Source organism: Colias eurytheme, chromosome 9, assembly GCF_061535395.1.
Source record: "Colias eurytheme isolate Ceu_HAF_F1 chromosome 9, ilColEury1 Martin Lab GWU primary, whole genome shotgun sequence".
NCBI lineage: Eukaryota > Metazoa > Arthropoda > Insecta > Lepidoptera > Pieridae > Colias > Colias eurytheme.
In genome coordinates, this window is record NC_142988.1 from 388,602 (window position 1) to 409,469 (window position 20,868).

General features: G+C 44.9%; 1 protein-coding gene across 1 annotated transcript in view; it reads right to left on the reverse strand.

Annotated features, from left to right (window-relative positions):
* The window catches only part of Vps13D (vacuolar protein sorting 13D), a 79,605-nt gene that overhangs the window by 28,475 nt on the left and 30,262 nt on the right, over positions 1-20,868 (reverse strand). The window contains exons 36-42 of the mRNA XM_090105105.1: positions 2,710-2,895; positions 2,321-2,523; positions 1,967-2,089; positions 1,528-1,652; positions 1,126-1,263; positions 662-827; positions 213-380 (exon numbers count right to left, since the gene is read on the reverse strand). Coding sequence (XP_089961231.1) covers positions 213-380; positions 662-827; positions 1,126-1,263; positions 1,528-1,652; positions 1,967-2,089; positions 2,321-2,523; positions 2,710-2,895 — 1,109 coding nt within the window. The remainder of the gene's footprint in view (positions 1-212; positions 381-661; positions 828-1,125; positions 1,264-1,527; positions 1,653-1,966; positions 2,090-2,320; positions 2,524-2,709; positions 2,896-20,868) is intronic.

A 20,868-nucleotide genomic window follows, 5' to 3' on the forward strand; every position in this document is an offset into this window, starting at 1 on the left:
CCGGCCGCCCGGCTATCTATTTCACCCGTGCGAAGCCGGAGCGGGCCGCTATGGTTTTATGTACAACGTTCACAGTTTTTCTGTAGTGTATTTAGTATCAGCATTGCACCCGTGCGAAGCCGGGGCGGGTCGCTAGTGTAACTATATAAGGTTACAAGCAAAAAGATCACACTGTGTACATGTGATTGAGTGTGTGTGTAGCAGCGACTCACGTGCAGCACTTGATCCGCGTTGAGCGCGAGGTGCAGCGCGGCGGGGTCCACAATAGCGAGCGCGGTCTCGTCCTCCAGCCCCAACACGCACGAGAACACCTCCAACTCACTCACTTCGCACACTAGAGCCCGTTCCTCTGCCACGCGGTACGTGATCACTGTGGTGCTCTGGAAACAGTGCACATTATGGTTAAAACGAAGTTAAAATAATTATTTTTTTAGTTCTGATAATTTGAAATCAGAACTAAGCAAAATTTAAATAATGAACGAGAGAAAACGAAGAGTACTAGCTTTCAAATAAAAGTCGAAAGACGGTAACAAACCCAAAAAAATACGGTCGAATTGAGAATCTCATTTTTTTACAGCTGGTTACAAAACAATTAGAATTTTCAAATGAAGTACAGCAGATAAATAAAGTAGATTACATACGCCTACCACGATTAGTATACCTTCAATATAACAGCGTTAGTGTCCCACACGGAGGCGTCCTCCACGAGCACGAGCTGCGAGTCGGTGACGTTCAGCTTGAGCTCCATCGGCTCGGGCGGCTCGGGCGCTTCGCCCCCGCTCTCAGTGTTGCTGGCGTCTAGACCGTACTCTGGTGACCTTTCCTCGCTGTACAGGTAACAAAATAATTAATATTTACTTTTATTATAATGAATAAGAGCACAAACTTGACGAAAAATAGCCAAAAATACTTGGTCAATTATTTATTATTATTTAAGCAAACATAAAATAACTTTGAACAAAGAAGAGAGTTAAAAAAATGCGCTATTTTAATCGACTCCAAGAAAAAGGAAGTGGTAAGGAACCTAGAGGAAAATAAATAATAACAATTTCTTCGTAGCACCTGTTTTGTCGATTCTCTATTAAGGTACCTATTTTCCGGAAAACAATAATTATGTATACTTACAAGTATAGCTGATCAGGGTCAGCCGGCGGCGGTGGAGGCTGCATGATGAACTGGTTGGCCGCCTCCCACCAGTCGAGGATGGCCATCAGACGCATGTTGTTCACCATTATTGTGTACGCTGACGAGTCCGGACGTTTCCTGTACATAGTTATTTTTTTATGAAGCACTAGTAGGAAAGTCTTTTTTTCAACACCAACCAAATAACGAGAAATCAATTATTTGGTAGAAAATATGGTCAGCCCAAGAATTATTCTGAAAGGTAATGTATATGCTGTCGTGTGTGACCTGGTCCAGAGATGGAAATATTTCTATATGATTATGATTCTAAAGCATTCTGAAATTACTTCTAACAAAATATTTAGTTGAATAAATGTTTGGATTTTATGTAGCACAATATATTACCTAGCGTGCAGTTCAGCCTGCACGGTGTGCGGGTGGTCGGGCTGCGGCTGCACGATGCGGCTGAACACGTTGCCGCGCCGGTTGGCCGGCTCCGATGAGTACCGGCTGTCGCAAACTAGGATCTCCTATAAGACAATACTAGTTTTTATCGAATTCTGTATAGAGATCTAAATTTGTCGCTTTGCGTGTGTGTGTGACACTAATTGAAAACTCAATATGTACTTAACTATCGTCAATTGTATTAAATGTCAGTTATTGTTAGATTACACAATAAATTACGGTATTTTGTTCCTATCTCGTACTTTAGTGGTCCTTCGAGCCGGATTTCATACAAAATTGAAACTTTCTATATTTTGATAGTAATTTGATAGTAGTATTCGAGCCATACCATAAAGAAATAGCCTTTTCGTATACTTCTTTATTTTCTTAAATAACCTACCTGAGATACAAGGTCAACATCCTGGCTGGTGTCGGAATACGAATCAAGTAGTAATCTTGACTTGATGAAATGGACCGCGGCTAGCGGTGGCGCGTCCGCACGACGTAATTGCACTTGCACGTCCTGTAATAACATTACATTTGCTACTTTATGGCTGTATAATAACACACATGGTTTATATTAGTGGAAAAGCATATGTGTATTATAGTTTTATACGGTAATTTGTACAGTCAATTTTTAAGGAATTAGTACCTTTTAAGAGCTACAAAATGTAGAATCTTCAACCATATACACACTGATACACTTGGCAGGGCACAAAAAAATATACACAAAGTTCGAACAAGGTTCCCTTACCTGCAAGTGCAGTTGCAGCGACCAAGTGCGCCACACATCTGCCCCCGCCGCCTGCCCCGCCTGCGGCGCGGGGGCAGGCGCTGCGAGCTCGGGGCACGCCTCGCCCAGGTTGTGCGCCAACACGCCGCGGATGAGCCGGTACTGCGCCGCGTCCAGCGACACTTGGAGAGTAGTTAGCGTGCCTTGCATCGTCATGTCCGCCACTTATCACGATAATACATTAATTAAATAATGAGAAATTATTTATTGTACATCACATAGGCACAAAAAATTATCTAAGTTCAATATATGGAAATTGCAGCTACAGTTATACAATTACAGTTCTAATCAAACTAATTATTGAGAAGTTGGCCTTACATAAAAATAAACAACATGAATTTTCAACTAACCATTGTGCGTTTTATCACAATTGATCTCCAGCTGCAACTGGAGGTGCGTGGGCGCAGGCAGCAGCGGCGGGCCCACTCGTCGCACGCGCACGCCACGCGCCCCCCCTCCCCCACCCCCGCCCTCCGCGCACCACACCGACAGCCCCTCCAGACGGATCGTGCGCACGTCCAGCAGCTCGCGCTCCGCTGGACCAATAAATTAACTTTATTATCAAACGAAAGTGATAACATCACAGAATGATTGTACATCATCCACATTGTTATGTGAGGTCTGGTGCGATGACCGATGCGACAACTGATGTGAACTGATACGAAGTCAAGTTACATGACGTGATATCATGTGATGGGTCGTGTTGTCATGTAAGCATCAAGTTATGCGATGTGAAATGACATGATATGATGTAATATTATGTGACGTGTCGTGATGTGCTTTAACAGGTCAGGAAGCTGTAACAGGTGTTTTATCAGGTCAGGGAGCTATAACAGGTGCTTAAACGTGTCAGGGAGCTTTTACAGGTGCTTAAACAGGTCAGGGAGCTTTTACAGATGCTTTTACAGGTCAGGGAGCTGAAACAGATTTTAACAGGTCAGGGAGCTTTAACAGGTGCTTTAACAGGTCAGGGAGCTTTTAAAGATGTTTTATCAGGTCAGGGAGCTATAACAGATGACTTAACAGGTCAGGGAGTTATAACAGATGCTTATACCGGTCAAGGAGCTATAACAGGTGCTTAAACGTGTCAATAAGCTGTAATAGGTGCTTTAACAGGTGAGGGAGCTTTTACAGGTGCTTTAAAAGGTCAGGGAGCTTTTACAGGTGCTTTAAAAGATCAGGGAGCTTTTACAGGTGCTTTAACAGGTTAGGGAGCTTTTATAGATGTTTAATCAGGTCAGGGAGCTATAACAGGTGCTTAAACGTGTCAGGGAGCTTTTACAGGTGCTTTTACAGGTCAGGGAGCTGCTACAGGTGCATGAACAGGTCAGGGAGCTGAAACAGATGTTTTATCAGGACAGGGAGCTACAATAGTTGCTTTTACCGGTCAGGAAGCTGTAACAGGTGATTTAACAGGTCAGGGAGCTTTAACAGGTGATTTAAGAGGTCAGGGAGCTTTAACAGGTGCTTGAACAGGTCAGGGAGCTTTTACAGGTGCTTTTACAGGTCAGGGAGCTGCTACAGGTGCTTTAACAGGTCAGGGAGCTGCTACAGGTGCTTTAACAGGTCAGGGAGCTGAAACAGATATATTAACAGGTCGAGGAGCTTTAACAGGTGCTTTAACAGGTCAGGGAGCTTTTACAGGTGCTTTAACAGGTCATGTAGCTTTTACAGGTTCTTTAACAGGTCAGGGAGCTATAACAGATGCTTTTACAGGTCAGGGAGCTGTTAAAGGTGCTTTTACAGGTCAGGGAGCTATAATAGTTACTTTTACCGGTCAAGAAGCTGTAACAGGTGCTTTAACAGGTCAGGGAGCTTTAACAGGTGCTTTCACAGGTCAGGAAGCTTTTACAGGTGCTTTCACAGGTCAGGGAGCTTTAACAGGTGCTTTCACAGGTCAGGAAGCTTTTACAGGTTCTTGAACAGGTCAGGGAGCTTTTACAGGTGCTTTTACAGGTGCTTTTACAGGTGCTTTTACAGGTCAGGGAGCTGCTACAGGTTCTTTAACAGGTCAGGGAGCTGCTACAGGTGCTTTAACAGGTCAGGGAGCTGCTACAGGTGCTTTAACAGGTCAGGGAGCTGAAACAGATATATTAACAGGTCAAGGAGCTTTTACAGGTGCTTTAACAGGTCAGGGAGCTTTAATAGATGTTTAATCAGGTCAGGGAGCTATAACAGGTGCTTAAACGTGTCAGGGAGCTTTTACAGGTGCTTTTACAGGTCAGGGAGCTGCTACAGGTGCATGAACAGGTCAGGGAGCTGAAACAGATGTTTTATCAGGACAGGGAGCTACAATAGTTGCTTTTACCGGTCAGGAAGCTGTAACAGGTGATTTAACAGGTCAGAGAGCTTTAACAGGTGATTTGAGAGGTCAGGGAGCTTTAACAGGTGCTTGAACAGGTCAGGGAGCTTTTACAGGTGCTTTTACAGGTCAGGGAGCTGCTACAGGTGCTTTAACAGGTCAGGGAGCTGCTACAGGTGCTTTAACAGGTCAGGTAGCTGAAACAGATATATTAACAGGTCAAGGAGCTTTAACAGGTGCTTTAACAGGTCAGGGAGCTTTTACAGGTGCTTTAACAGGTCATGGAGCTTTTACAGGTTCTTTAACAGGTCAGGGAGCTATAACAGATGACTTAACAGGTCAGGGAGTTATTACAGATGCTTTTACCGGTCAAGAAGCTATAACAGGTGCTTTTACAGGTCAGGGAGCTATAATAGTTACTTGTACCGGTCAGGAAGCTGTAACAGGTGCTTTAACAGGTCAGGGAGCTTTAACAGGTGCTTTCACAGGTCAGGAAGCTTTTACAGGTGCTTTCACAGGTCAGGGAGCTTTAACAGGTGCTTTCACAGGTCAGGAAGCTTTTACAGGTGCTTGAACAGGTCAGGAAGCTTTTACAGGTGCTTAAACAGGTCAGGGAGCTTTAACAGGTGCTTTCACAGGTCAGGAAGCTTTTACAGGTGCTTTCACAGGTCAGGAAGCTTTTACAGGTGCTTTCACAGGTCAGGGAGCTTTAACAGGTGCTTTCACAGGTCAGGAAGCTTTTACAGGTGCTTAAACAGGTCATGGAGCTTTTACAGGTTCTTTAACAGGTCAGGGAGCTATTACAGATGACTTAACAGGTCAGGGAGTTATTACAGATGCTTTTACCGGTCAAGAAGCTATAACAGGTGCTTTTACAGGTCAGGGAGCTGCTACAGGTGCTTTAACAGGTCAGGGAGCTGCTACAGGTGCTTTAACAGGTCAGGGAGCTTTAACAGGTGCTTTAACAGGTCAGGGAGCTATTACAGGTGCTTAAACAGGTCAGGGAGCTTTTATAGATGTTTTATCACGTCAGGGAGCTATAACAGATGACTTAACAGGTTAGGGAGCTATAATAGTTACTTTTACCGGTCAGGAAGCTGTTACAGGTGCTTTAACATGTCAGAGAGCTTTTACAGGTGCTTTAACAGGTAAGGGAGCTTTTACAGGTGCTTTAACAGGTCAGGGAGCTTTTATAGATGTTTTATCAGGTCAGGGAGCTATAACAGATGACTTAACAGGTCAAGGAGTTATAACAGATGCTTTTACCGGTAAAGGAGCTATAACAGGTGCTAAAACGTGTCAGGGAGCTTTAACAGGTGCTTAAACAGGTCAGGGAGCTTTTACAGGTGCTTTAACATGTCAGAGAGCTGCTACAGATGTTTTATCAGGTCAGGGAGCTATAATAGTTACTTTTACCAGTCAGGAAGCTGTAACAGGTGCTTTAACAGGTGAAAGAGCTTTTACAGGTGCTTTAACAGGTCAGGGAGCTTTTACAGGTGCTTTTATAGGTCAGGGAGCTTTTATAGATGTTTTATCAGGTCAGGGAGCTTTTATAGATGTTTTATCAGGTCAGTGAGCTATAACAGATGACTTAACAGGTCAGGGAGTTATAACAGATGCTTTTACCGGTCTAGGAGCTATAACAGGTGCTTAAACGTGTCAGGGAGCTTTTACAGGTGCTTAAACAGGTCAGGGAGCTTTTACAGGTGCATGAACAGGTCAGGGATATTTAACAGGTGCTTTTACAGGACAGGGAGCTGCTACAGATGTTTTATCAGGTCAGGGAGCTATAATAGTTACTTTTACCGGTCAGGAAGCTGTAACAGGTGCTTTATCAGGTCAGGGAGCTTTAACAGGTGCTTTAACAGGTGCTTTAACAGGTCAGGGAGCTTTAACAGGTGCTTTTACAGGACAGAGAGCTGCTACAGGTGCTTTAACAGGTCAGGGAGCTGAAACAGATATATTAACAGGTCAGGGAGCTTTAACAGGTGCTTTAACAGGTCAGGGAGCTTTAACAGGTGCTTTAACAGGTCAGGGAGCTTTTACAGGTGCTTTAACAGGTCAGGGAGCTTTTACAGGTGCTTTTACAGGTCAGGGAGCTATAATAGTTACTTTTACCGGTCAGGAAGCTGTAACAGGTGCTTTAACAGGTCAGGGAGCTTTTACAGGTGCTTTAACAGGTTAGGGAGCTAACAGGTGCTTTAACAGGTCAGGGAGCTTTTATAGATGTTTTATCACGTCAGGGAGCTATAACAGATAACTTAACAGGTCAGGGAGCTTTAACAGGTGCTTTAACAGGTCAGGGAGCTTCTACAGGTGCTTTTACAGGTCAAGGAGCTTTTATAGATGTTTTATCAGGTCAGGGAGCTATAACGGATGACGTAACAGGTCAGGGAGTTATAACAGATGCTTTTACCGGTCAAGGAGCTATAACACGTGCTTAAACGTGTCAGGAAGCTTTTACAGGTGCTTTTACAGGTCAGGGAGCTAAAATAGTTACTTGTACCGGTCAGGAAGCTGTAACAGGTGCTTTAACAGGTCAGGGAGCTTTTACAGGTTCTTTAACAGGTAAGGGAGCTTTTAAGAGCTATAACAGGTCAGGGAGCTTTGATTGATGTTTTATCACGTCAGGGAGCTTTAATAGGTGCTTTCACAGGTCAGGAAGCTTTTACAGGTGCTTTAACAGGTCAGGGAGCTTTTACAGGTGCTTTTACAGGTCAGGGAGCTGCTACAGGTGCTTTAACAGGTCAGGGAGCTGCTACAGGTGCTTTAACAGGTCAGGGAGCTGCTACAGGTGCTTTAACAGGTCAGGGAGCCGAAACAGATATATTAACAGGTCAAGGAGCTTTAACAGGTGCTTTAACAGGTCAGGGAGCTTTAACAGGTGCTTTAACAGGTCAGGGAGCTTTTACAGGTGCTTTCACAGGTCATGGAGCTTTTACAGGTTCTTTAACAGGTCAGGGAGCTATAACAGATGACTAAACAGGTCAGGGAGTTATTACAGATGCTTTTACCGGTCAAGAAGCTATAACAGGTGCTTAAACGGGTCAGGGAGCTTTTACAGGTTCTTTAACAGGTCAGGGAGCTTTTACAGGTGCTTTAACAGGTCATGGAGCTTTTACAGGTGCTTTTACAGGACAGGGAGCTACTACAGGTGCTTTAACAGGTCAGGGAGCTGAAACAGATATATTAACAGGTCAGGGAGCTTTAACAGGTGCTTTAACAGGTCAGGGAGCTTTTACAGGTGCTTTAATTGGTCAGGGAGCTTTTACAGGTCAGGGAGCTATAATAGTTACTTTTACCGGTCAGGAAGCTGTAACAGGTGCTTTAACAGGTCAGGGAGCTTTTACAGGTGCTTTAACAGGTCAGGGAGCTTTAACAGGTGCTTTCACAGGGCAGGGAGCTTTAACAGGTCAGGGAGCTTTTACAGGTGCTTAACAGGTCAGGGAGCTTTTACAGGTGCTTTAACAGGTCAGGGAGCTTTTATAGATGTTTTATCAGGTCAGGAAGCTATAACAGGTTCTTAAACGTGTCAGGGAGCTTTTACAGGTGCTTTTACAGGTCAGGGAGCTGCTACAGGTGCATGAACAGGTCAGGGAGCTATAATAGTTACTTTTACCGGTCAGGAAGCTGTAACAGGTGCTTAAACAGGTCAGGGAGCTTTTACAGGTGCTTTAATAGGTCAGGGAGCTTTTATAGATGTTTTATCAGGTCAGGGAGCTATAACAGGTGCTAAAACGTATCAGGGAGCTTTTACAGGTGCTTTTACAGGTCAGGGAGCTTTAACAGGTGCTTGAACAGGTCAGGGAGCTTAAACAGGTGCTTTTACAGGTCAGGGAGCTTTAACAGGTGCTTTTACAGGTCAGGGAGCTTTTACAAGTGCTTTTACAGGTCAGGGAGCTAAAATAGTTACTTGTACCGGTCAGGAAGCTGTAACAGGTGCTTTAACAGGTCAGGGAGCTTTTACAGGTTCTTTAACAGGTAAGGGAGCTTTTACAGGAGCTATTACAGGTCAGGGAGCTTTGATTGATGTTTTATCACGTCAGGGAGCTTTAACAGGTGCTTTCACAGGTCAGGAAGCTTTTACAGGTGCTTTAACAGGTCAGGGAGCTTTTACAGGTGCTTTTACAGGTCAGGGAGCTGCTACAGGTGCTTTAACAGGTCAGGGAGCTGTTACAGGTGCTTTAACAGGTCAGGGAGCTTTTCCAGGTGCTTTAACAGGTAAGGGAGCTGAAACAGATATATTAACAGGTCAAGGAGCTTTAACAGGTCAGGGAGCTTTTACAGGTGCTTTAACAGGTCATGGAGCTTTAACAGGTTCTTTAACAGGTCAGGGAGCTATAACAGATGACTTAACAGGTCAGGGAGTTATTAGAGATGCTTTTACCGGTCAAGAAGCTGTAACAGGTGCTTTAACAGGTCAGGGAGCTTTAACAGGTGCTTTCACAGGTCAGGAAGCTTTTACAGGTGCTTTCACAGGTCAGGGAGCTTTAACAGGTGCTTTCACAGGTCAGGAAGCTTTTACAGGTGCTTGAACAGGTCAGGGAGCTTTTACAGGTGCTTTTACAGGTGCTTTTACAGGTGCTTTTACAGGTCAGGGAGCTGCTACAGGTGCTTTAACAGGTCAGGGAGCTTTTACAGGTGCTTTTACAGGTCAGGGAGCTATAATAGTTACTTTTACCGGTCAGGAAGCTGTAACAGGTGCTTTAACAGGTCAGGGAGCTTTTACAGGTGCTTAAACAGGTTAGGGAGCTAACAGGTGCTTTAACAGGTCAGGGAGCTTTTATAGATGTTTTATCACGTCAGGGAGCTATAACAGATAACTTAACAGGTCAGGGAGCTTTAACAGGTGCTTTTACAGGTCAGGGATCTATAATAGTTACTTTTACCGGTCAGGAAGCTGTAACAGGTGCTTTAACAGGTCAGGGAGCTTTTCCAGGTGCTTTAACAGGTAAGGGAGCTGAAACAGATATATTAACAGGTCAAGGAGCTTTAACAGGTGCTTTAACAGGTCAGGGAGCTTTTACAGGTGCTTTAACAGGTCATGGAGCTTTAACAGGTTCTTTAACAGGTCAGGGAGCTATAACAGATGACTTAACAGGTCAGGGAGTTATTAGAGATGCTTTTACCGGTCAAGAAGCTGTAACAGGTGCTTTAACAGGTCAGGGAGCTTTAATAGGTACTTTCACAGGTCAGGAAGCTTTTACAGGTGCTTTCACAGGTCAGGGAGCTTTAACAGGTAATTTCACAGGTCAGGAAGCTTTTACAGGTGCTTGAACAGGTCAGGGAGCTTTTACAGGTGCTTTTACAGGTGCTTTTACAGGTCAGGGAGCTGCTACAGGTGCTTTAACAGGTCAGGGAGCTGCTACAGGTGCTTTAACAGGTCAGGGAGCTGAAACAGATATATTAACAGGTCAAGGAGCTTTAACAGGTGCTTTAACAGGTCAGGGAGCTTTTACAGGTGCTTTAACAGGTCATGGAGCTTTAACAGGTTCTTTAACAGGTCAGGGAGCTATTTCAGATGACTTATCAGGTCAGGGAGCTTTTGCAGGTGCTTTTACAGGTCAGGGAGCTGCTACAGGTGCTTTTACAGGTCAGGGATCTTTAACAGATGTTTTATCACGTCAGGGAGCTATAACAGGTGACTTAATAGGTCAGGGAGCTTAAACAGGTGCTTTTACCGGTCAAGGAGCTATAACACGTGCTTAAACGTGTCAGGAAGCTTTAACAGGTGCTTTTACAGGTCAGGGAGCTACAATAGTTACTTTTACCGGTCAAGAAGCTGTAACAGGTGCTTTAACAGGTCAGGGAGCTTTAACAGGTGCTTTCACAGGTCAGGAAGCTTTTACAGGTGCTTTCACAGGTCAGGAAGCTTTTACAGGTGCTTTCACAGGTCAGGGAGCTTTAACAGGTGCTTTCACAGGTCAGGAAGCTTTTACAGGTGCTTGAACAGGTCAGGGAGCTTTTACAGGTGCTTTTACAGGTCAGGGAGCTGCTACAGGTGCTTTAACAGGTCAGGGAGCTGCTACAGGTGCTTTAACAGGTCAGGGAGCTGAAACAGATATATTAACAGGTCAAGGAGCTTTAACAGGTGCTTTAACAGGTCAGGGAGCTTTTACAGGTGCTTTAACAGGTCAGGGAGCTTTTACAGGTGCTTTTACAGGTCAGGGAGCTATAATAGTTACTTTTACCGGTCAGGAAGCTGTAACAGGTGCTTTAACAGGTCAGGGAGCTTTTACAGGTGCTTTAACAGGTAAGGGAGCTGAAACAGATATATTAACAGGTCAAGGAGCTTAAACAGGTGCTTTAACAGGTCAGGGAGCTTTTACAGGTGCTTTAACAGGTCATGGAGCTTTAACAGGTTCTTTAACAGGTCAGGGAGCTATAACAGATGACTTAACAGGTCAGGGAGTTATTACAGATGCTTTTACCGGTCAAGAAGCTGTAACAGGTGCTTTAACAGGTCAGGGAGCTTTAACAGGTGCTTTCACAGGTCAGGAAGCTTTTACAGGTGCTTTCACAGGTCAGGGAGCTTTAACAGGTGCTTTCACAGGTCAGGAAGCTTTTACAGGTTCTTGAACAGGTCAGGGAGCTTTTACAGGTGCTTTTACAGGTGCTTTTACAGGTGCTTTTACAGGTGCTTTTACAGGTCAGGGAGCTGCTACAGGTGCTTTAACAGGTCAGGGAGCTGCTACAGGTGCTTTAACAGGTCAGGGGTCTGAAACAGATATATTAACAGGTCAAGGAGCTTTAACAGGTGCTTTAACAGGTCAGGGAGCTGCTACAGGTGCTTTAACAGGTCAGGGGGCTGAAACAGATATATTAACAGGTCAAGGAGCTTTAACAGGTGCTTTAACAGGTCAGGGAGCTTTAACAGGTGCTTGAACAGGTCAGGGAGCTTTTATAGATGTTTAATCAGGTCAGGGAGCTATAACAGGTTCTTTAACAGGTCAGGGAGCTATAACAGATGACTTAACAGGTCAGGGAGTTATTACAGATGCTTTTACCGGTCAAGAAGCTGTAACAGGTGCTTTAACAGGTCAGGGAGCTTTAACAGGTGCTTTCACAGGTCAGGAAGCTTTTACAGGTGCTTTCACAGGTCAGGGAGCTTTAACAGGTGCTTTCACAGGTCAGGAAGCTTTTACAGGTTCTTGAACAGGTCAGGGAGCTTTTACAGGTGCTTTTACAGGTGCTTTTACAGGTGCTTTTACAGGTGCTTTTACAGGTCAGGGAGCTGCTACAGGTGCTTTAACAGGTCAGGGAGCTGCTACAGGTGCTTTAACAGGTCAGGGGGCTGAAACAGATATATTAACAGGTCAAGGAGCTTTAACAGGTGCTTTAACAGGTCAGGGAGCTGCTACAGGTGCTTTAACAGGTCAGGGGGCTGAAACAGATATATAAACAGGTCAAGGAGCTTTAACAGGTGCTTTAACAGGTCAGGGAGCTTTTACAGGTGCTTTAACAGGTCATGGAGCTTTTACAGGTTCTTTAACAGGTCAGGGAGCTTTAACAGGTGCTTGAACAGGTCAGGGAGCTTTTACAGGTGCTTTTACAGGTCAGGGAGCTGCTACAGGTGCTTTAACAGGTCAGGGAGCTGCTACAGGTGCTTTAACAGGTCAGGGAGCTGAAACAGATATATTAACAGGTCAGGGAGCTATAACAGATGACTTAACAGGTCAGGGAGTTATTACAGATGCTTTTACCGGTCAAGAAGCTATAACAGGTGCTTAAACGGGTCAGGGAGCTTTTACAGGTTCTTTAACAGGTCAGGGAGCTTTTACAGGTGCTTTAACAGGTCATGGAGCTTTTACAGGTGCTTTTACAGGACAGGGAGCTACTACAGGTGCTTTAACAGGTCAGGGAGCTGAAACAGATATATTAACAGGTCAGGGAGCTTTAACAGGTGCTTTAACAGGTCAGGGAGCTTTTACAGGTGCTTTAATTGGTCAGGGAGCTTTTACAGGTCAGGGAGCTATAATAGTTACTTTTACCGGTCAGGAAGCTGTAACAGGTGCTTTAACAGGTCAGGGAGCTTTTACAGGTGCTTTAACAGGTCAGGGAGCTTTAACAGGTGCTTTCACAGGGCAGGGAGCTTTAACAGGTCAGGGAGCTTTTACAGGTGCTTAACAGGTCAGGGAGCTTTTACAGGTGCTTTAACAGGTCAGGGAGCTTTTATAGATGTTTTATCAGGTCAGGAAGCTATAACAGGTTCTTAAACGTGTCAGGGAGCTTTTACAGGTGCTTTTACAGGTCAGGGAGCTGCTACAGGTGCATGAACAGGTCAGGGAGCTATAATAGTTACTTTTACCGGTCAGGAAGCTGTAACAGGTGCTTAAACAGGTCAGGGAGCTTTTACAGGTGCTTTAATAGGTCAGGGAGCTTTTATAGATGTTTTATCAGGTCAGGGAGCTATAACAGGTGCTAAAACGTATCAGGGAGCTTTTACAGGTGCTTTTACAGGTCAGGGAGCTTTAACAGGTGCTTGAACAGGTCAGGGAGCTTAAACAGGTGCTTTTACAGGTCAGGGAGCTTTAACAGGTGCTTTTACAGGTCAGGGAGCTTTTACAAGTGCTTTTACAGGTCAGGGAGCTAAAATAGTTACTTGTACCGGTCAGGAAGCTGTAACAGGTGCTTTAACAGGTCAGGGAGCTTTTACAGGTTCTTTAACAGGTAAGGGAGCTTTTACAGGAGCTATAACAGGTCAGGGAGCTTTGATTGATGTTTTATCACGTCAGGGAGCTTTAACAGGTGCTTTCACAGGTCAGGAAGCTTTTACAGGTGCTTTAACAGGTAAGGGAGCTGAAACAGATATATTAACAGGTCAAGGAGCTTTAACAGGTCAGGGAGCTTTTACAGGTGCTTTAACAGGTCATGGAGCTTTAACAGGTTCTTAAACAGGTCAGGGAGCTATAACAGATGACTTAACAGGTCAGGGAGTTATTAGAGATGCTTTTACCGGTCAAGAAGCTGTAACAGGTGCTTTAACAGGTCAGGGAGCTTTAACAGGTGCTTTCACAGGTCAGGAAGCTTTTACAGGTGCTTTCACAGGTCAGGGAGCTTTAACAGGTGCTTTCACAGGTCAGGAAGCTTTTACAGGTGCTTGAACAGGTCAGGGAGCTTTTACAGGTGCTTTTACAGGTGCTTTTACAGGTGCTTTTACAGGTGCTTTTACAGGTGCTTTTACAGATGCTTTTACAGGTCAGGGAGCTGCTACAGGTGCTTTAACAGGTCAGGGAGCTTTTACAGGTGCTTTTACAGGTCAGGGAGCTATAATAGTTACTTTTACCGGTCAGGAAGCTGTAACAGGTGCTTTAACAGGTCAGGGAGCTTTTACAGGTGCTTTAACAGGTTAGGGAGCTAACAGGTGCTTTAACAGGTCAGGGAGCTTTTATAGATGTTTTATCACGTCAGGGAGCTATAACAGATAACTTAACAGGTCAGGGAGCTTTAACAGGTGCTTTTACAGGTCAGGGATCTATAATAGTTACTTTTACCGGTCAGGAAGCTGTAACAGGTGCTTTAACAGGTCAGGGAGCTTTTCCAGGTGCTTTAACAGGTAAGGGAGCTGAAACAGATATATTAACAGGTCAAGGAGCTTTAACAGGTGCTTTAACAGGTCAGGGAGCTTTTACAGGTGCTTTAACAGGTCATGGAGCTTTAACAGGTTCTTTAACAGGTCAGGGAGCTATAACAGATGACTTAACAGGTCAGGGAGTTATTAGAGATGCTTTTACCGGTCAGGAAGCTGTAACAGGTGCTTTAACAGGTCAGGGAGCTTTAACAGGTACTTTCACAGGTCAGGAAGCTTTTACAGGTGCTTTCACAGGTCAGGGAGCTTTAAAAGGTGCTTTCACAGGTCAGGAAGCTTTTACAGGTGCTTGAACAGGTCAGGGAGCTTTTACAGGTGCTTTTACAGGTGCTTTTACAGGTCAGGGAGCTGCTACAGGTGCTTTAACAGGTCAGGGAGCTGCTACAGGTGCTTTAACAGGTCAGGGAGCTGAAACAGATATATTAACAGGTCAAGGAGCTTTAACAGGTGCTTTAACAGGTCAGGGAGCTTTTACAGGTGCTTTAACAGGTCATGGAGCTTTAACAGGTTCTTTAACAGGTCAGGGAGCTATTTCAGATGACTTAACAGGTCAGGGAGCTTTTGCAGGTGCTTTTACAGGTCAGGGAGCTGCTACAGGTGCTTTTACAGGTCAGGGATCTTTAACAGATGTTTTATCACGTCAGGGAGCTATAACAGGTGACTTAATAGGTCAGGGAGCTTAAACAGGTGCTTTTACCGGTCAAGGAGCTATAACACGTGCTTAAACGTGTCAGGAAGCTTTAACAGGTGCTTTTACAGGTCAGGGAGCTACAATAGTTACTTTTACCGGTCAAGAAGCTGTAACAGGTGCTTTAACAGGTCAGGGAGCTTTAACAGGTGCTTTCACAGGTCAGGAAGCTTTTACAGGTGCTTTCACAGGTCAGGAAGCTTTTACAGGTGCTTTCACAGGTCAGGGAGCTTTAACAGGTGCTTTCACAGGTCAGGAAGCTTTTACAGGTGCTTGAACAGGTCAGGGAGCTTTTACAGGTGCTTTTACAGGTCAGGGAGCTGCTACAGGTGCTTTAACAGGTCAGGGAGCTGCTACAGGTGCTTTAACAGGTCAGGGAGCTGAAACAGATATATTAACAGGTCAAGGAGCTTTAACAGGTGCTTTAACAGGTCAGGGAGCTTTTACAGGTGCTTTAACAGGTCAGGGAGCTTTTACAGGTGCTTTTACAGGTCAGGGAGCTATTATAGTTACTTTTACCGGTCAGGAAGCTGTAACAGGTGCTTTAACAGGTCAGGGAGCTTTTACAGGTGCTTTAACAGGTAAGGGAGCTGAAACAGATATATTAACAGGTCAAGGAGCTTAAACAGGTGCTTTAACAGGTCAGGGAGCTTTTACAGGTGCTTTAACAGGTCATGGAGCTTTAACAGGTTCTTTAACAGGTCAGGGAGCTATAACAGATGACTTAACAGGTCAGGGAGTTATTACAGATGCTTTTACCGGTCAAGAAGCTGTAACAGGTGCTTTAACAGGTCAGGGAGCTTTAACAGGTGCTTTCACAGGTCAGGAAGCTTTTACAGGTGCTTTCACAGGTCAGGGAGCTTTAACAGGTGCTTTCACAGGTCAGGAAGCTTTTACAGGTTCTTGAACAGGTCAGGGAGCTTTTACAGGTGCTTTTACAGGTGCTTTTACAGGTGCTTTTACAGGTCAGGGAGCTGCTACAGGTGCTTTAACAGGTCAGGGAGCTGCTACAGGTGCTTTAACAGGTCAGGGGGCTGAAACAGATATATTAACAGGTCAAGGAGCTTTAACAGGTGCTTTAACAGGTCAGGGAGCTTTTACAGGTGCTTTAACAGGTCATGGAGCTTTTACAGGTTCTTTAACAGGTCAGGGAGCTATTACAGGTGCTTTAACAGGTCAGGGAGCTTTTATAGATGTTTTATCACGTCAGGGAGCTATAACAGATGACTTAACAGGTCAGGGAGCTTTAACAGGTGCTTTAACAGGTCAGGGAGCTTCTACAGGTGCTTTTACAGGTCAGGGAGCTTTTATAGATGTTTTATCAGGTCAGGGAGCTATAACAGATGACTTAACAGGTCAGGGAGTTTTAACAGGTGCTTTAACAGGTCAGGGAGCTTTTACAGGTGCTTTTACAGGTCAGGGAGCTGCTAAAGGTGCTTTTACCGGTCAAGGAGCTATAACACGTGCTTTAACGTGTCAGGAAGCTTTTACAGGTGCTTGAACAGGTCAGGGAGCTTTTGCAGGTGCTTTTACAGGTCAGGGAGCTGCTACAGGCGCTTTTACAGGTCAGGGAGCTTTTACAGATGTTTTATCACGTCAGGGAGCTATATCGGATGACTTAACAGGTCAGGGAGTTATAACAGATGCTTTTACCGGTCAAGGAGCTATAACACGTGCTTAAACGTGTCAGGAAGCTTTGACAGGTGCTTTTACAGGTCAGGGAGCTATAATAGTTACTTGTACCGGTCAGGAAGCTGTAACAGGTGCTTTAACAGGTCAGGGAGCTTTAACAGGTGCTTTCACAGGTCAGGAAGCTTTTACAGGTGCTTTAACAGGTCAGGGAGCTTTAACAGGTGCTTGAACAGGTCAGGGAGCTTTTACAGGTGCTTTTACAGGTCAGGGAGCTGCTACAGGTGCTTTAACAGGTCAGGGAGCTGCTACAGGTGCTTTAACAGGTCAGGGAGCTGAAACAGATATATTAACAGGTCAAGGAGCTTTAACAGGTGCTTTAACAGGTCAGGGAGCTTTTACAGGTGCTTTAACAGGTCATGGAGCTTTTACAGGTTCTTTAACAGGTCAGGGAGCTATAACAGATGACTTAACAGGTCAGGGAGTTATTACAGATGCTTTTACCGGTCAAGAAGCTATAACAGGTGCTTAAACGGGTCAGGGAGCTTTTACAGGTGCTTTAACAGGTCAGGGAGCTTTTACAGGTGCTTTTACAGGACAGGGAGCTGCTACAGGTGCTTTAACAGGTCAGGGAGCTGAAACAGATATATTTACAGGTCAGGGAGCTTTAACAGGTGCTTTAACAGGTCAGGGAGCTTTTACAGGTGCTTTAACTGGTCAGGGAGCTTTTACAGGTCAGGGAGCTATAAAAGTTACTTTTACCGGTCAGGAAGCTGTAACAGGTGCTTTAACAGGTCAGGGAGCTTTTACAGGTGCTTTAACAGGTCAGGGAGCTTTAACAGGTGCTTTCACAGGGCAGGGAGCTTGAACAGGTCAGGGAGCTTTTACAGGTGCTTAACAGGTCAGGGAGCTTTTACAGGTGCTTTAACAGGTCAGGGAGCTTTTATAGATGTTTTATCAGGTCAGGAAGCTATAACAGGTTCTTAAACGTGTCAGGGAGCTTTTACAGGTGCTTTTACAGGTCAGGGAGCTGCTACAGGTGCTTTAACAGGTCAGGGAGCTTTTACAGGTGCTTTAACTGGTCAGGGAGCTTTTACAGGTCAGGGAGCTATAAAAGTTACTTTTACCGGTCAGGAAGCTGTAACAGGTGCTTTAACAGGTCAGGGAGCTTTTACAGGTGCTTTAACAGGTCAGGGAGCTTTAACAGGTGCTTTCACAGGGCAGGGAGCTTGAACAGGTCAGGGAGCTTTTACAGGTGCTTAACAGGTCAGGGAGCTTTTACAGGTGCTTTAACAGGTCAGGGAGCTTTTATAGATGTTTTATCAGGTCAGGAAGCTATAACAGGTTCTTAAACGTGTCAGGGAGCTTTTACAGGTGCTTTTACAGGTCAGGGAGCTGCTACAGGTGCATGAACAGGTCAGGGAGCTTTAATAGTTACTTTTACCGGTCAGGAAGCTGTAACAGGTGCTTTAACAGGTCAGGGAGCTTTTACAGGTGCTTTAACAGGTCAGGGAGCTTTTATAGATGTTTTATCAGGTCAGGGAGCTATAACAGGTGCTTAAACGTATCAGGGAGCTTTTACAGGTGCTTTTACAGGTCAGGGAGCTTTAACAGGTGCTTGAACAGGTCCGGGAGCTTAAACAGGTGCTTTTACAGGTCAGGGAGCTTTAGCAGGTGCTTTTACAGGTCAGGGAGCTTTTACAGGTGCTTTAACAGGTCAGGGAGCTTTAACAGGTGCTTTTACAGGTCAGGGAGCTATAATAGTTACTTTTACCGGTCAGGAAGCTGTAACAGGTGCTTTAACAGGTCAGGGAGCTTTTACAGGTGCTTTAACAGGTAAGGGAGCTGAAACAGATATATTAACAGTTCAAGGAGCTTTAACAGGTGTTTAACTGGTCAGGGAGCTTTTACAGGTGCTTGAACAGGTCAGGGAGCTTAAACAGGTGCTTTTACAGGTCAGGGAGCTTTAGCAGGTGCTTTTACAGGTCAGGGAGCTTTTACAGGTGCTTTAACAGGTCAGGGAGCTTTTACAGGTGCTTTTACAGGTCAGGGAGCTATAATAGTTACTTTTACCGGTCAGGAAGCTGTAACAGGTGCTTTAACAGGTCAGGGAGCTTTTACAGGTGCTTTAACAGGTAAGGCAGCTATTACAGGTGCTTTAACAGGTCAGGGAGCTTTTATAGATGTTTTATCACGTCAGGGAGCTATAACAGATGACTTAACAGGTCAGGGAGCTTTAACAGGTGCTTTAACAGGTCAGGGAGCTTCTACAGGTGCTTTTACAGGTCAGGGAGCTTTAACAGGTGCTTGAACAGGTCAGGGAGCTTAAACAGGTGCTTTTACAGGTCAAGCAGCTTTAGCAGGTGCTTTTACAGGTCAGGGAGCTTTTACAGGTGCTTTAACAGGTCAGGGAGCTTTTACAGGTGCTTTTACAGGTCAGGGAGCTATAATAGTTACTTTTACCGGTCAGGAAGCTGTAACAGGTGCTTTAACAGGTCAGGGAGCTTTTACAGGTGCTTTAACAGGTAAGGGAGCTATTACAGGTGCTTTAACAGGTCAGGGAGCTTTTATAGATGTTTTATCACGTCAGGGAGCTATAACAGATGACTTAACAGGTCAGAGAGCTTTAACAGGTGCTTTAACAGGTCAGGAGCTTCTACAGGTGCTTTTACAGGTCAGGGAGCTTTTATAGATGTTTTATCAGGTCAGGGAGCTATAACAGATGACTTAACAGGTCAGGGAGTTTTAACAGGTGCTTTCACAGGTCAGGGAGCTTTTACAGGTGCTTTTACAGGTCAGGGAGCTGCTAAAGGTGCTTTTACCGGTCAAGGAGCTATAACACGTGCTTTAACGTGTCAGGAAGCTTTTACAGGTGCTTGAACAGGTCAGGGAGCTTTTGCAGGTGCTTTTACAGGTCAGGGAGCTATAACAGGTGCTTTTACAGGTCAGGGAGCTATAATAGTTACTTGTACCGGTCAGGAAGCTGTAACAGGTGCTTTAACAGGTCAGGGAGCTTTAACAGGTGCTTTCACAGGTCAGGAAGCTTTTACAGGTGCTTTCACAGGTCAGGGAGCTTTAACAGGTGCTTTCACAGGTCAGGAAGCTTTTACAGGTGCTTGAACAGGTCAGGGAGTTATAACAGATGCTTTTACCGGTCAAGGAGCTATAACACGTGCTTAAACGTGTCAGGAAGCTTTTACAGGTGCTTTTACAGGTCAGGGAGCTATAATAGTTACTTTTACCGGTCAAGAAGCTGTAACAGGTGCTTTAACAGGTCAGGGAGCTTTTACAGGTGCTTTCACAGGTCAGGGAGCTTTAACAGGTGCTTTCACAGGTCAGGAAGCTTTTACAGGTGCTTGAACAGGTCAGGGAGCTTTTACAGGTGCTTTTACAGGTCAGGGAGCTGCTACAGGTGCTTTAACAGGTCAGGGAGCTGAAACAGATATATTAACAGGTCAAGGAGCTTTAACAGGTGCTTTAACAGGTCAGGGAGCTTTTACAGGTGCTTTAACAGGTCAGGGAGCTGCTACAGGTGCTTTTACAGGTCAGGGAGCTTTTACAGATGTTTTATCACGTCAGGGAGCTATAACAGATGACTTAACAGGTCAGGGAGCTTTAACAGGTGCTTTAACAGGTCAGGGAGCTTTTACAGGTGCTTTTACAGGTCAGGGAGCTGCTAAAGGTGCTTTTACAGGTCAGGGAGCTTTTATAGATGTTTTATCAGGTCAGGGAACTATAACAGATGACTTAACAGGTCAGGGAGTTATAACAGATGCTTTTACCGGTCAAGGAGCTATAACACGTGCTTAAACGTGTCAGGAAGCTTTTACAGGTGCTTTTACAGGTCAGGGAGCTATAATAGTTACTTTTACCGGTCAAGAAGCTGTAACAGGTGCTTTAACAGGTCAGGGAGCTTTTACAGGTGCTTTTACAGGTCAGGGAGCTATAATAGTTACTTTTACCGGTCAGGAAGCTGTAACAGGTGCTTTAACAGGTCAGGGAGCTTTTACAGGTGCTTTAACAGGTAAGGGAGCTATTACAGGTGCTTTAACAGGTCAGGGAGCTTTTATAGATGTTTTATCACGTCAGGGAGCTATAACAGATGACTTAACAGGTCAGGGAGCTTTAACAGGTGCTTTAACAGGTCAGGGAGCTTCTACAGGTGCTTTTACAGGTCAGGGAGCTTTTATAGATGTTTTATCAGGTCAGGGAGCTATAACAGATGACTTAACAGGTCAGGGAGTTTTAACAGGTGCTTTAACAGGTCAGGGAGCTTTTACAGGTGCTTTTACAGGTCAGGG